The following is a 14678-nucleotide window of genomic DNA, read 5'->3' on the forward strand; positions in this document are numbered from 1 at the left end:
GTACAACATAAAACGGTATACATAAAATCATTAAAACATAGTTATCATAAATGCCATTTAAAAACAGCAAATATTTCCTAACCTAGGCATCCCACGAAAGCCAGTGCTTAACCATAAACTAAATCTCTCCCAGGAAAGGAGGAGAGAGGGGGGATGATAAAACCAGTTGATATTAGGGACTCACATGGAACAAAGACCCATATGGAACGGGGGGGGGGGGGGGGGGGGGGCAGGGCACACAAACGTTAGGAACAAGACAGACCACGGCCACACTGCTCGGAAAACCCACCAGAACCGAATAAAATATCCGCCATGTTTAGCTTGAGAGAACCAGCAGCTACTCAAATACCAAATGAGAACATTACCTCTGCCAGAAGCCAAGGGATTTAAAGGCCTTTTTATAGACTGTGGTCTAGGGGACAAATAAAAACATACTTTCAGTTAGGACATATTTCCCCCACCCCGGCCAGCTCCCCCTATATCATTGCTGCTTCCAAAGCCCGGCTGTTTCATTGCTAGTGAGGACTTTCACACCTTTCCACATGACTCCATGATTGCTGGCTAGGCGGGGGGTGAGGGGGTGAGGTGGGGGGGGGTGAGGTGGGGAGGTGAGGTGGGGGGGAACTCCCATGCCAATTCCTTCATTGCCAGCTTAGCAGAGGGGGGTGAGGGTGCTGTAACCTTCCCACATTACTTCCTTGTTGGCTGCTGAATGGTGGGACAGTGAAGACTCCCTTCATCAGATACAAGTAAGAACAAAGGAACACTTTGACCTTTTGTCGACTTTCCACCCTAAAAAATCTGGTTGGTCTCGAGGGTGTTACTGAATTCAGATCTCCCTGCTCTACCGCAGAACAGCACACCCCCTGAAACTATCTTCAGTGGAATTCACGGGTACAAATTCCCAAGAAGTGCGGATAGACAAGCATGGGCAGAGGAACTGTTTTTACAGAGCGCCTGCAACAAGAGAGCAGATTTTGGCTGAGCTTAACGCACATACTTGAAGCAGTTTTCTTCATAAATGCTGTTCCAGATGTTCCAGGCATCAGGACCTTTGTAGCCGGTGTAACGCTCCGGATTGAGCAGCAGGTCCACATACTCTGCCTCGGGAGACTGGATATCTAGGAAGGAAAGATAGAAGAAGAAGAAAAGAAGAAAAGAAGAAGAAGAGTTTGGATTTATATCCCCCCCTTTCTCTCCTGCAGGAGACTCAAAGGGGCTGACAATCTCCTTGCCCTTCCCCCCTCCCAACAAACACCCTGTGAGGTAAGTGGGGCTGAGAGAGCTCCGAGAAGCTGTGACTAGCCCAAGGTCACCCAGCTGGCGTGTGTGGGAGTGCCCAGGCTATTCTGAATTCCCCAGAGAAGCCTCCGCAGCTCAGGCGGCAGAGCTGGGAATCAAACCCGGTTCCTCCAGATCAGAGTGCACCTGCTCTTAGCCACTATGCCACTGCTGCTCCTTGTTCTCTCTAGCCGTGTTCTAGCTGTGTTCAGAGAGAAAGAGAAATGTTGCACGTGCCCCATTTGAGCAAGAAGCGTCTTTCTCCTGAAACAGTCTGGCTGAGACCGTAACAGATGCCCTCTTGCTGGGCTGTACCGCTTAACTTAAACAGCTGCTAACCCACCATGCGCAACAACCACTATGTCACACTGCCTAAAAATGCCAGCATGGTGTAGTGGTTAGAGTGTCATAGGATCTGGGAGGGCCAGGTTGGAACCCCTGTTGTCACCAGCCAGCCCCAGAAGACAAGGAACCTGTGATGGAAAATAGTTAGCTGAACTATGTATTAGCTAGAAACATGTGATATTATGCAACCAGTATTATTAGGAAGCTGAAGTATGTGAACATAGAGTTTACAGACTTCATCTCCAAAAGGGGCGTGTCATGGAATGATGCTATCGCTACAGTAAAGAGAAGTCACATATGACTGTGAAAAGCATCTTTGCCTTTAGATCTCCTAGAGGGAGGACAGGAAGCCATACAAAGGTGCCAGGATGAAACTTCAAAGGCCTAAGTTACCTCGTGGCCTGAACAGAGTTTTCCTGAGAAGGGGAAAACAAAGGTTTTGGATTCCATCTTGAGACGTGGTCAGAGAAGCATCTCTGGGCCACGGGTTCCCGGAATGGGGGCAAAGAACCAAAAGGAATGTAACCAGCTGAGCAATCTTTAAACGCATTTTATGTTTTATTTCTTTTATTTCTGTTTTTCAATAAAAATCGTTGAGACCTCAGCTGGTTGGAGTTATTGGAGAAAAGAACCCAGGTTTTACTGAAACAAACGTGACTCTCCCAGGCTTGCTTTCATGATAGAACCAGATGCAGAGCCTGACAACATCATCAATCCAGAAACAGAGGAGGTGGAGGAGTTTGGATTTATACCCCAGCTTTCTCTCCTGTAAGGAGTCTCAAGGTGGCTTACATGTCGGCCCTAGCAGGAGGAGAGAAGGGGTTATGAAGACATTGCCCACCCTGAGCATCTGCAGAGTGAAATGCTGAACTTTTGAATAGCCTCCCTTCCTGCCCCTCACATATCTTCGAATTTCTCTTTGATCAAAACAGAATTGATAAGAAACTGTCTCCAAATTCCTTGGGAGAATAAAAGAAGAAGAAGAGTTTGGATTTATATCTCACCTTTCTCTCCTGTAAGGAGACTCAAGGTGGCTTACAAGCTCCTTCCCCTTCCTCTCCCCACAACAGACACCTTGTGAGGCAGGTGGGGCTGAGAGAGTTCTGAGAGAACTGTGACTGGCTCAATGTCACCCAGCAGGAACATAGGAGTGAGGAAACACCAGATAAGCCTCCGCCACTTAGGTGGAGGAGTGGGGAATCAAACCCAATGCGCCAGATTAGAATTCACCTGCTCTTAACCACAACACCACACTGAAGTGGACTGTTGGGATTTCAGGCAGAAATGGGATAAACAGGAATTGAATTGCTTCAAGCGTGGCTGTGATAACTCTTTGCTCTCCCAAAGGTCTCCCTGGCTTTCCCCAACAAAAACTCAAGGGTTAAAGTCTCTCACAGGTTTACCTGGGACTCCCAAAAGGTTTTCAGTTCTCAGCACTGCCTTATCCTGGCTTTTGTGGGTTTTCCAGGCAATGTGACCATGGGCTGGTAGTTTTAGCTCCTATTGTTTTGCCTGTATCTGTGGGTGGCATCTTCACATGCATGTCACGGTAAGATGTGTTTCTCTCTGTGGCACAGTGTGGACAGTAATACATCTTACGGTGACATGTCTCTGAAAATGTCAGCCAAAGGCGAAACGTTAGGAGAAAAACTACCAGACCAAGGTCTCTCTGCCCAGAAAAACCACAACAGCCAGTTGGTTCCAGTTGTGAAAGCCTTTGCCAATACAATGCCTCAGTCGCTACTACAGAAGCAAACTCAATGGAACACCCAACTGTACCATCGGCTTCACAAAACCCTAACCGTACCATCGGCTTCGCAAAACCCTAACCGTACCATCGGCTTCGCAAAATTGGGGGGGGGGGGGGGTGGGGGGGGGGGGGGGTGGGGGGGGGGGGGGGTGGGGGGGGGGGGGGGTGGGGGGGGGGGGGGGTGGGGGGGGGGGGGGGTGGGGGGGGGGGGGGGTGGGGGGGGGGGGGGGTGGGGGGGGGGGGGGGTGGGGGGGGGGGGGGGTGGGGGGGGGGGGGGGTGGGGGGGGGGGGGGGTGGGGGGGGGGGGGGGTGGGGGGGGGGGGGGGTGGGGGGGGGGGGGGGTGGGGGGGGGGGGGGGTGGGGGGGGGGGGGGGTGGGGGGGGGGGGGGGTGGGGGGGGGGGGGGGTGGGGGGGGGGGGGGGTGGGGGGGGGGGGGGGTGGGGGGGGGGGGGGGTGGGGGGGGGGGGGGGTGGGGGGGGGGGGGGGTGGGGGGGGGGGGGGGTGGGGGGGGGGGGGGGTGGGGGGGGGGGGGGGTGGGGGGGGGGGGGGGTGGGGGGGGGGGGGGGTGGGGGGGGGGGGGGGTGGGGGGGGGGGGGGGTGGGGGGGGGGGGGGGTGGGGGGGGGGGGGGGTGGGGGGGGGGGGGGGTGGGGGGGGGGGGGGGTGGGGGGGGGGGGGGGTGGGGGGGGGGGGGGGTGGGGGGGGGGGGGGGTGGGGGGGGGGGGGGGTGGGGGGGGGGGGGGGTGGGGGGGGGGGGGGGTGGGGGGGGGGGGGGGTGGGGGGGGGGGGGGGTGGGGGGGGGGGGGGGTGGGGGGGGGGGGGGGTGGGGGGGGGGGGGGGTGGGGGGGGGGGGGGGTGGGGGGGGGGGGGGGTGGGGGGGGGGGGGGGTGGGGGGGGGGGGGGGTGGGGGGGGGGGGGGGTGGGGGGGGGGGGGGGTGGGGGGGGGGGGGGGTGGGGGGGGGGGGGGGTGGGGGGGGGGGGGGGTGGGGGGGGGGGGGGGTGGGGGGGGGGGGGGGTGGGGGGGGGGGGGGGTGGGGGGGGGGGGGGGTGGGGGGGGGGGGGGGTGGGGGGGGGGGGGGGTGGGGGGGGGGGGGGGTGGGGGGGGGGGGGGGTGGGGGGGGGGGGGGGTGGGGGGGGGGGGGGGTGGGGGGGGGGGGGGGTGGGGGGGGGGGGGGGTGGGGGGGGGGGGGGGTGGGGGGGGGGGGGGGTGGGGGGGGGGGGGGGTGGGGGGGGGGGGGGGTGGGGGGGGGGGGGGGTGGGGGGGGGGGGGGGTGGGGGGGGGGGGGGGTGGGGGGGGGGGGGGGTGGGGGGGGGGGGGGGTGGGGGGGGGGGGGGGTGGGGGGGGGGGGGGGTGGGGGGGGGGGGGGGTGGGGGGGGGGGGGGGTGGGGGGGGGGGGGGGTGGGGGGGGGGGGGGGTGGGGGGGGGGGGGGGTGGGGGGGGGGGGGGGTGGGGGGGGGGGGGGGTGGGGGGGGGGGGGGGTGGGGGGGGGGGGGGGTGGGGGGGGGGGGGGGTGGGGGGGGGGGGGGGTGGGGGGGGGGGGGGGTGGGGGGGGGGGGGGGTGGGGGGGGGGGGGGGTGGGGGGGGGGGGGGGTGGGGGGGGGGGGGGGTGGGGGGGGGGGGGGGTGGGGGGGGGGGGGGGTGGGGGGGGGGGGGGGTGGGGGGGGGGGGGGGTGGGGGGGGGGGGGGGTGGGGGGGGGGGGGGGTGGGGGGGGGGGGGGGTGGGGGGGGGGGGGGGTGGGGGGGGGGGGGGGTGGGGGGGGGGGGGGGTGGGGGGGGGGGGGGGTGGGGGGGGGGGGGGGTGGGGGGGGGGGGGGGTGGGGGGGGGGGGGGGTGGGGGGGGGGGGGGGTGGGGGGGGGGGGGGGTGGGGGGGGGGGGGGGTGGGGGGGGGGGGGGGTGGGGGGGGGGGGGGGTGGGGGGGGGGGGGGGTGGGGGGGGGGGGGGGTGGGGGGGGGGGGGGGTGGGGGGGGGGGGGGGTGGGGGGGGGGGGGGGTGGGGGGGGGGGGGGGTGGGGGGGGGGGGGGGTGGGGGGGGGGGGGGGTGGGGGGGGGGGGGGGTGGGGGGGGGGGGGGGTGGGGGGGGGGGGGGGTGGGGGGGGGGGGGGGTGGGGGGGGGGGGGGGTGGGGGGGGGGGGGGGTGGGGGGGGGGGGGGGTGGGGGGGGGGGGGGGTGGGGGGGGGGGGGGGTGGGGGGGGGGGGGGGTGGGGGGGGGGGGGGGTGGGGGGGGGGGGGGGTGGGGGGGGGGGGGGGTGGGGGGGGGGGGGGGTGGGGGGGGGGGGGGGTGGGGGGGGGGGGGGGTGGGGGGGGGGGGGGGTGGGGGGGGGGGGGGGTGGGGGGGGGGGGGGGTGGGGGGGGGGGGGGGTGGGGGGGGGGGGGGGTGGGGGGGGGGGGGGGTGGGGGGGGGGGGGGGTGGGGGGGGGGGGGGGTGGGGGGGGGGGGGGGTGGGGGGGGGGGGGGGTGGGGGGGGGGGGGGGTGGGGGGGGGGGGGGGTGGGGGGGGGGGGGGGTGGGGGGGGGGGGGGGTGGGGGGGGGGGGGGGTGGGGGGGGGGGGGGGTGGGGGGGGGGGGGGGTGGGGGGGGGGGGGGGTGGGGGGGGGGGGGGGTGGGGGGGGGGGGGGGTGGGGGGGGGGGGGGGTGGGGGGGGGGGGGGGTGGGGGGGGGGGGGGGTGGGGGGGGGGGGGGGTGGGGGGGGGGGGGGGTGGGGGGGGGGGGGGGTGGGGGGGGGGGGGGGTGGGGGGGGGGGGGGGTGGGGGGGGGGGGGGGTGGGGGGGGGGGGGGGTGGGGGGGGGGGGGGGTGGGGGGGGGGGGGGGTGGGGGGGGGGGGGGGTGGGGGGGGGGGGGGGTGGGGGGGGGGGGGGGTGGGGGGGGGGGGGGGTGGGGGGGGGGGGGGGTGGGGGGGGGGGGGGGTGGGGGGGGGGGGGGGTGGGGGGGGGGGGGGGTGGGGGGGGGGGGGGGTGGGGGGGGGGGGGGGTGGGGGGGGGGGGGGGTGGGGGGGGGGGGGGGTGGGGGGGGGGGGGGGTGGGGGGGGGGGGGGGTGGGGGGGGGGGGGGGTGGGGGGGGGGGGGGGTGGGGGGGGGGGGGGGTGGGGGGGGGGGGGGGTGGGGGGGGGGGGGGGTGGGGGGGGGGGGGGGTGGGGGGGGGGGGGGGTGGGGGGGGGGGGGGGTGGGGGGGGGGGGGGGTGGGGGGGGGGGGGGGTGGGGGGGGGGGGGGGTGGGGGGGGGGGGGGGTGGGGGGGGGGGGGGGTGGGGGGGGGGGGGGGTGGGGGGGGGGGGGGGTGGGGGGGGGGGGGGGTGGGGGGGGGGGGGGGTGGGGGGGGGGGGGGGTGGGGGGGGGGGGGGGTGGGGGGGGGGGGGGGTGGGGGGGGGGGGGGGTGGGGGGGGGGGGGGGTGGGGGGGGGGGGGGGTGGGGGGGGGGGGGGGTGGGGGGGGGGGGGGGTGGGGGGGGGGGGGGGTGGGGGGGGGGGGGGGTGGGGGGGGGGGGGGGTGGGGGGGGGGGGGGGTGGGGGGGGGGGGGGGTGGGGGGGGGGGGGGGTGGGGGGGGGGGGGGGTGGGGGGGGGGGGGGGTGGGGGGGGGGGGGGGTGGGGGGGGGGGGGGGTGGGGGGGGGGGGGGGTGGGGGGGGGGGGGGGTGGGGGGGGGGGGGGGTGGGGGGGGGGGGGGGTGGGGGGGGGGGGGGGTGGGGGGGGGGGGGGGTGGGGGGGGGGGGGGGTGGGGGGGGGGGGGGGTGGGGGGGGGGGGGGGTGGGGGGGGGGGGGGGTGGGGGGGGGGGGGGGTGGGGGGGGGGGGGGGTGGGGGGGGGGGGGGGTGGGGGGGGGGGGGGGTGGGGGGGGGGGGGGGTGGGGGGGGGGGGGGGTGGGGGGGGGGGGGGGTGGGGGGGGGGGGGGGTGGGGGGGGGGGGGGGTGGGGGGGGGGGGGGGTGGGGGGGGGGGGGGGTGGGGGGGGGGGGGGGTGGGGGGGGGGGGGGGTGGGGGGGGGGGGGGGTGGGGGGGGGGGGGGGTGGGGGGGGGGGGGGGTGGGGGGGGGGGGGGGTGGGGGGGGGGGGGGGTGGGGGGGGGGGGGGGTGGGGGGGGGGGGGGGTGGGGGGGGGGGGGGGTGGGGGGGGGGGGGGGTGGGGGGGGGGGGGGGTGGGGGGGGGGGGGGGTGGGGGGGGGGGGGGGTGGGGGGGGGGGGGGGTGGGGGGGGGGGGGGGTGGGGGGGGGGGGGGGTGGGGGGGGGGGGGGGTGGGGGGGGGGGGGGGTGGGGGGGGGGGGGGGTGGGGGGGGGGGGGGGTGGGGGGGGGGGGGGGTGGGGGGGGGGGGGGGTGGGGGGGGGGGGGGGTGGGGGGGGGGGGGGGTGGGGGGGGGGGGGGGTGGGGGGGGGGGGGGGTGGGGGGGGGGGGGGGTGGGGGGGGGGGGGGGTGGGGGGGGGGGGGGGTGGGGGGGGGGGGGGGTGGGGGGGGGGGGGGGTGGGGGGGGGGGGGGGTGGGGGGGGGGGGGGGTGGGGGGGGGGGGGGGTGGGGGGGGGGGGGGGTGGGGGGGGGGGGGGGTGGGGGGGGGGGGGGGTGGGGGGGGGGGGGGGTGGGGGGGGGGGGGGGTGGGGGGGGGGGGGGGTGGGGGGGGGGGGGGGTGGGGGGGGGGGGGGGTGGGGGGGGGGGGGGGTGGGGGGGGGGGGGGGTGGGGGGGGGGGGGGGTGGGGGGGGGGGGGGGTGGGGGGGGGGGGGGGTGGGGGGGGGGGGGGGTGGGGGGGGGGGGGGGTGGGGGGGGGGGGGGGTGGGGGGGGGGGGGGGTGGGGGGGGGGGGGGGTGGGGGGGGGGGGGGGTGGGGGGGGGGGGGGGTGGGGGGGGGGGGGGGTGGGGGGGGGGGGGGGTGGGGGGGGGGGGGGGTGGGGGGGGGGGGGGGTGGGGGGGGGGGGGGGTGGGGGGGGGGGGGGGTGGGGGGGGGGGGGGGTGGGGGGGGGGGGGGGTGGGGGGGGGGGGGGGTGGGGGGGGGGGGGGGTGGGGGGGGGGGGGGGTGGGGGGGGGGGGGGGTGGGGGGGGGGGGGGGTGGGGGGGGGGGGGGGTGGGGGGGGGGGGGGGTGGGGGGGGGGGGGGGTGGGGGGGGGGGGGGGTGGGGGGGGGGGGGGGTGGGGGGGCTGAGTGCCGCCTCTGGCACCCGTGCCATAGGTTCGCCACCACTGGAATAGGCTGCCACAGGAGGTGGTGATGGCCACTCACCTGAATAGCTTTAAAAGGGGCTTGGACAGATTGATGGAGGAGAAGTCGATGTATGGGCTCCCAATCTTGATCCTCCTTGAGCTGAGATTGCAAATGCCTTAACAGACCAGGTGCTCGGGAGCAGCAGCAGCAGCAGAAGGCCCTTGCTTTCACCTCCTGCACGTGAGCTCCCAAAGGCACCTGATGGGCCACTGCGAGTAGCAGAGTGCTGGACTAGATGGACTCTGGTCTGATCCAGCAGGCTAGTTCTTATGTTCTTATTGCCCTGCCGTTGTAGGGAGGTCCCTTTTTCTTTAATTTTGCACAGGTGCAGCTACGCAGGTGCAGCCGATCGTATTGTGGGTCGATTGGCAGGGCTGCAGGGGTTCATTTCTGTATGCCTGCACAGCTGCACACGTGTTGCAGGAAATTTAGAAAAAAAATAGAAGCGTCTCTGTGCAAAGGTGCAAAAGCAATCCGGATTGTTTCCATGGGCTCCAATCACTGCCTCCGTGGCACGCATGTGAATGGGGAAAAGGAAAACGGGTTCCTTTATAATGACTGCAGCCCGTTATACATTTGATGTGCGGAATCTGCCAATACTGACAAAAAGTATCTTATAAATTACTGAGGTAAGTATTGAAAAGTTTAGTACCTTTTAAACCCAGGTCTTCAATATGGAGCCCTTGTTAATTCAAAAGGTACGACATGGTGAGCTATAGTACCTCAGTCATGTAGAGTTTCTGGTAAAATGGTATCCTACAGTACCTCAGCAGAGGCGTAGCAAGGGGAAAAAGCTCCCAGTTCACAGGTGCGTCCTCCGTTCCTGCCCCGCCCCGGAACGCCCCCACCCCGGAACACCCCCACCACACCCCCACAGGAGCGCCTACCCAGTGTGTCGCCCCCTGCCGTCGCTGCCTCCTTGGAGCTACGCCTCTGTACCTCAGTCATGTAGGGTTTCTGGTAAAATGGTATCCTAGAGCAGTGATGGCAAACCTTTTCGAGACCGAGTGCCCAACTACAACCCAAAACCCACTTATTTATCGCAAAGTGCCAACATGGGAATTTAACCTGAATACTGAGGTTTTAGTATAGAAAAAACGGTTGGCTCCGAGGCGCGTGTTACTCGGGAGTAACCTTGGTGGTAGTCGGTGGCTTTGCTTTGAGGCAACCGTGCAGTGCTCCAATGGGTGAATCACGACCCTAGGAGGGTTTACTCAGAAGCAAGCCCCATTGCCAGCACCCGAGCTTACTCCCAGGTAAAGGATCACGGTTTCGTTCTTCCCATGAAAATCAGTAGGGTTTAACTGCACTTAACAGGGCTACCTACACTGCTCCCCCAAAACTAGGTCTTAGGCTTAATGCTAATAATCTCCCTGAAATAATTACACTATTATCACACGACGAACTCTGTACACATGCCCACAGAGAGGGCTCTGAGTGCCACCTCTGGCACCCGTGCCATAGGTTCGCCACCACTGTCCTAGAGTACCTCAGTCATGCAGAGTTTCAGGTCAGAAGTAACGATTGTAAGTGCCATTTTGGTTCTTTCCTCTGGTGTTGAGCCAGTCTCTTTAGGGGAAGGTGGTATGGGGATTATTGTTTACTAGATTTCGAACCTGCCCTTTCCCCACCAAGTTGGACTCAGAGCAGTCTGCAACATGATTAATGTAGTCGTGCCCGCGAAGTCAGCGCAAGAACGAGACGAGACGCGGTGATAACATCTGGTGGAGAGCGCCAGCAGCGGGAGCGCGGGGGTCCGTGATCCTAGCGACTCTGCCGCGTGCTGGTTCCTGGCACCTTTTATTATCATTCTAGCGGGGGCGTGTAGAAGGGCGGATCGGGGGGAAATCCGGGAGAGCGGGAGAGCGGGAGACTGAGAGATCATCATGTGATGCATGATCTCACCTGGCTGCTACGTGCGGAAAGGAGCATCAGCGTCTGGGCCTAATCCTCATTTGGGGGCAAGACCATTGTCCCTTTGTCTGGGACACCCGGTGGTTGTGAGCCAGGTAGTTCATGACCCGTGACTCATCGGGGGGTGAGGGGTGGTGGAGCGGTGCGACCAGAAGACCGTAGGAGCGCCGGTGTTCCAGCGCTCTACTTACGGTGCTGCTGGGTCAGCAGCTCATCCCTACAATTAAAATACATGCACATGTCATGCAAGAATTAGGGCCAAACCGGCTGCTCTGTTCAGTGGTGGGATCCAAAAATTTTAGTAACAGGTTCCCATGGTGGTGGGATTCAAACTGTGGCGTAGCGCCAGTGGGGCTGGGCGGGGCATGACGGGGGCATGGCCGGGCATTCCTGGGCGGGGCATTCCTGGGCGGGGCTGTGACAAGGACGCAGCTGCTGCACCGGTCCTTGGGTGGGAAACGAATGCACGCAGGCGCAGGCTGCCATGCATGCCGGTGCACCTCCTGCTAGACTGCTTCAAGTTCTGTCTCAAAGGACAGTTTTAAGCAGCTCTGCTGCTTTGCCGCCGCCTCCAGGAAGAAAGGCAAGGCGTAAAATTAAGTCATTAATTTTCAAAAAAATGGTTATAAAAGCATTGCGGGTAAAAGTGAAAGGCCGACTGCCCAAACTGCCTGCATGAAAATTACCTGGTAATATCTGAAATAATCTCTTTCCAAAAGGGTTTGTAGCCTCGGGAAAACCTTGTAGTTGTTGAAGGCATCGAGAGTCTCAATGTCGCACGTGCAGTCATCCAAATAACCAGTGACCTGAGAGAAAAGGCACCATTAGGAGGGAGCAAACCCATTAAGGAATATGGAGCAGCAACAATAAAGAAATTAGCATTTCTGTGGCGCTTCAGGAGAGTTCGAAAGACGCAGCATCCATCACAGCAGGAATCTTCCCAACAATTCTTAATCCAACAGGAGAAAATTACATGTTGTCCCCAAAATGTCATCTTTAAAAAAAACCTAAAATAATCCCCTGGAAAGTCTAATCTTGAGTGGAGAAGAAGAAGAGTTTGGATTTTTACGCCCCTTTTCTCAATCATAAGGAATGTCAAAGCAGCAGTGGCGTAGGAGGTTAAGAGCTCGTGTATCTAATCTGGAAGAACAGGGTTTGATTCCCAGCTCTGCCGCCTGAGCTGTGGAGGCTTATCTGGGGAATTCAGATTAGCCTGGGCACTCCCACACACGCCAGCTGGGTGACCTTGGGCTAGTCACAGCTTCTCGGAGCTCTCTCAGCCCCACCCACCTCACAGGGTGTTTGTTGTGAGGGGGGAAGGGCAAGGAGATTGTCAGCTCCTTTGAGTCTCCTGCAGGAGAGAAAGGGGGGATATAAATCCAAACTCCTCCTCCTCCTCCTCCTTCTTCTTCAAAGAGGCTTACAAACGCCTTTTCCAGTCTTCTCCTCACAACAGACACCTTGTGAAATAGGAGGGGCTGAGAGAGTTCTGAGAGAACTGTGACTGGCCCAAGGTTACCCAGCAGGCTTCATGTGTAGGAACGGGGGAACAAGTCCAGATCACCAGAGTCTGCCACTTATGTGGAGGAGTGGGAAATCAAACTTGGTTCTAGCAGATCAGAGTCCACGTTCTCTTAACCCAGTGGTTCTCAACCTGTGGGTCGCGACCCCTTTGGGGTCGAACGACCCTTTCACAGAGGTCGCCTAAGACTCTCTGCATCAGTGTACTCCATCTGTAAAATGGATAAATGTTAGGGTTGAGGGTCAGCACAACATGAGGAACTGTATTAAAGGTTCGCGGCATTAGGAAGGTTGAGAACCACTGTCTTAACCAGTAAACCATGCGAGAGCACATGGGACTTGCAGTTCTCAAGCGATGAACCTTTGCGTACCTACTCTGTGCCTCAGGCATAAGACCAAGAAGCGAGCATGGGTCATTGGACAAGGATCTGGGAGATGCCGGTTCGAATCCTGCATTCTGCCATGGGTGACCACAGGCCTGTCGCACGCTTTCAGTCTGACCCACCTCATAGCGCAGTTTTTGTGGGAATAAAATGGAGGAAAGGGGGAACATCCTAAGCTGTTTGGAACTTTCGTTGGGGAGAAAGGGAAGATATAAATGAAATAAATAAATAACATGGCCTGCCTCGAGCCATCTGACCAACCACCCTCCGCAACTGTCTCCGGCCCTCTTTTGGCTGCTTCTGCACGTTTATTTACATCACACACATTTCGATTCAAAAGCAGCTGCCGCAGGAGGCGAAGCCGGCCACGACACGGCTGCCACAGCTAACCCACAGTCCCAAAATGCAGATCGTTGCGTTATGGTGAGAAATGCTCCCCATTGCAACATTTTTAACAATCAGAGCAGCCAATCAAATCGACAGGGACCAATCCAGTGTGGGATCCAAAAATTTTGATAACAGGTTCCCATGGTGGTGGGATTCAAACTGTGGCGTAGCGCCAATGGGGCTGGGCGGGGCATGACGGGGACGTGGCCGGGCATTCCTGGGCGGGGCTGTGGCAAGGACGCAGCCACTGCGCCGGTCCTTGGGCGGGAAACGAATGCACGCAGGCGCAGGCTGCCACGCACGCCGGTGCACCTCCTGCTAGACTGCTTCAAGTTCTTCAAGTTAACTAAGGCAAAAATCACGTGGCAAAATCACCCATTAGTAACCCCCTCTCTGCACACACAAATAATTAGTAACCTACTCTCAGGAACCTGCAAGAACCTGCTGGATCCCACCTCTGGACTAATCAGAAACCTCGCTAGGCAAGACCTCTACCTGGACCTGCCCACTTGCTAAAAACACTGAGCAAGTGTTAGGTCTCGACCCTTGAATCAATCAACGGGCTCTGGATCGGTTGATCGGTCGTGTTTATCGGAAGGTGACGAAGCACCCAGCTTACAGGAAGCATCGGAGTCTGAGCACCCCAAGGCCAGCGACAGATAGAGGCAAAGCCACCTGGACTCTTATCCCCACAGATCAACGGAAACATCCCATTTCCCAAGGGAGTACAGGGGTGTCGGGGGCATGCCTAGTTATCTATCGAGCATGTGAAACCATTAAAGCAAGATCAAGGAAAGAATGTTCCATTAACATAGTGGTAATATTTAACAGGCAAAGTACAAACATCGTAAAGCAGTTACATTGGCAGGAATGCACCTCAATCACCTAGATACAATCTGCATTTTATGTAGCCACGGCACAGTCAGAAATGCATTTCAATCAGCTAGGTGCCATTCCTGACAGCGGGCAGCAGGAAATGTATGGGCGGGTGCCCTGGTGCCCACAGGCCACCCTTGAACTAGGTCATTTAATTTGTCTCAAGTGTGTTGACTGAAGAAGAAGAAGAAGAAGAAGAAGAGGAGGAGGAGGAGGAGGAGGAGGAGGAGGAGGAGGAGGAGGAGTATGGATTTATATCCCCCCTTTCTCTCCTGCAGGAGACTCAAAGGGGCTGACAATCTCCTTCCCCTTCCTCCCTCACAACAAACACCCTGTGAGGTAGGTGGGGCTGAGAGAGCTCCGAGAAGCTGTGACTAGCCCAAGGTCACCCAGCTGACATGTGTGGGAGTGCACAGGCTAATCTGAATTCCCCAGATAAGCCTCCACAGCTCAGGCGGCAGAGCTGGGAATCAAACCCGGTTCTTCCAGATTAGATACACGAGCTCTTAACCTCCTACGCCACTGCTGCTCCAGGAGAAGAATCGTTCATCTTTACTTCTTTTTTTAAAGCCTACGTATTGTTGTTAAACCTCGTCATACTTTATAACCCGTTCCTCGAGGGAGCTCCATTGTTTCTCAAGACCTGCGTACTCGTTTGTTTTGGAAATTAAACTTAACATCAATAACGGGTTGTTTTTTTCTTGCTTGAAGACCGTGCCATGCTTTCAAAATATCTGACCGCTATTTCACAGGCCACGTGGCCAATCTTATTGCTCTCTGCCCAAGTTCAGAGTTCAAAAAGCCAGAATTTCACACCCCTTTCATTTCCCAAGCAGTTGCAGCACGCCTGGCTACAGGCACGTAGGCAAAAGGAAGTGGCCAGACAACAAATGCAAATCCCAACTTGCCCGCTGGACTTCCTAGTTAGTCGAATGCAAGTCATTTGTGGCGTTTATGCTCCCACAGTGACCTGAGCCGGCTTTGCTGCAGGAAGCTACCCGGCCAGCTCTAGAGCAATTGTTGGAGAAAGGCGGGTTTCGAACTCACGCACTGAC

The 14678-nt window shown here is 64.7% G+C and overlaps 1 protein-coding gene across 1 annotated transcript in view; it reads right to left on the bottom strand.

Annotated features, from left to right (window-relative positions):
• ERO1A (endoplasmic reticulum oxidoreductase 1 alpha) overlaps nucleotides 1-14678 on the bottom strand; it is a 39047-nt gene that overhangs the window by 18846 nt on the left and 5523 nt on the right. Inside the window, exons 2-5 of the mRNA XM_048484683.1 lie at nucleotides 11143-11262; nucleotides 3462-3474; nucleotides 1001-1121; nucleotides 366-412 (exon numbers count right to left, since the gene is read on the bottom strand). Of these exons, the coding sequence (XP_048340640.1) occupies nucleotides 366-412; nucleotides 1001-1121; nucleotides 3462-3474; nucleotides 11143-11262 (301 nt within the window). The remainder of the gene's footprint in view (nucleotides 1-365; nucleotides 413-1000; nucleotides 1122-3461; nucleotides 3475-11142; nucleotides 11263-14678) is intronic.

This window comes from Sphaerodactylus townsendi, linkage group LG02, assembly GCF_021028975.2.
Source record: "Sphaerodactylus townsendi isolate TG3544 linkage group LG02, MPM_Stown_v2.3, whole genome shotgun sequence".
NCBI classification, from domain to species: domain Eukaryota; kingdom Metazoa; phylum Chordata; class Lepidosauria; order Squamata; family Sphaerodactylidae; genus Sphaerodactylus; species Sphaerodactylus townsendi.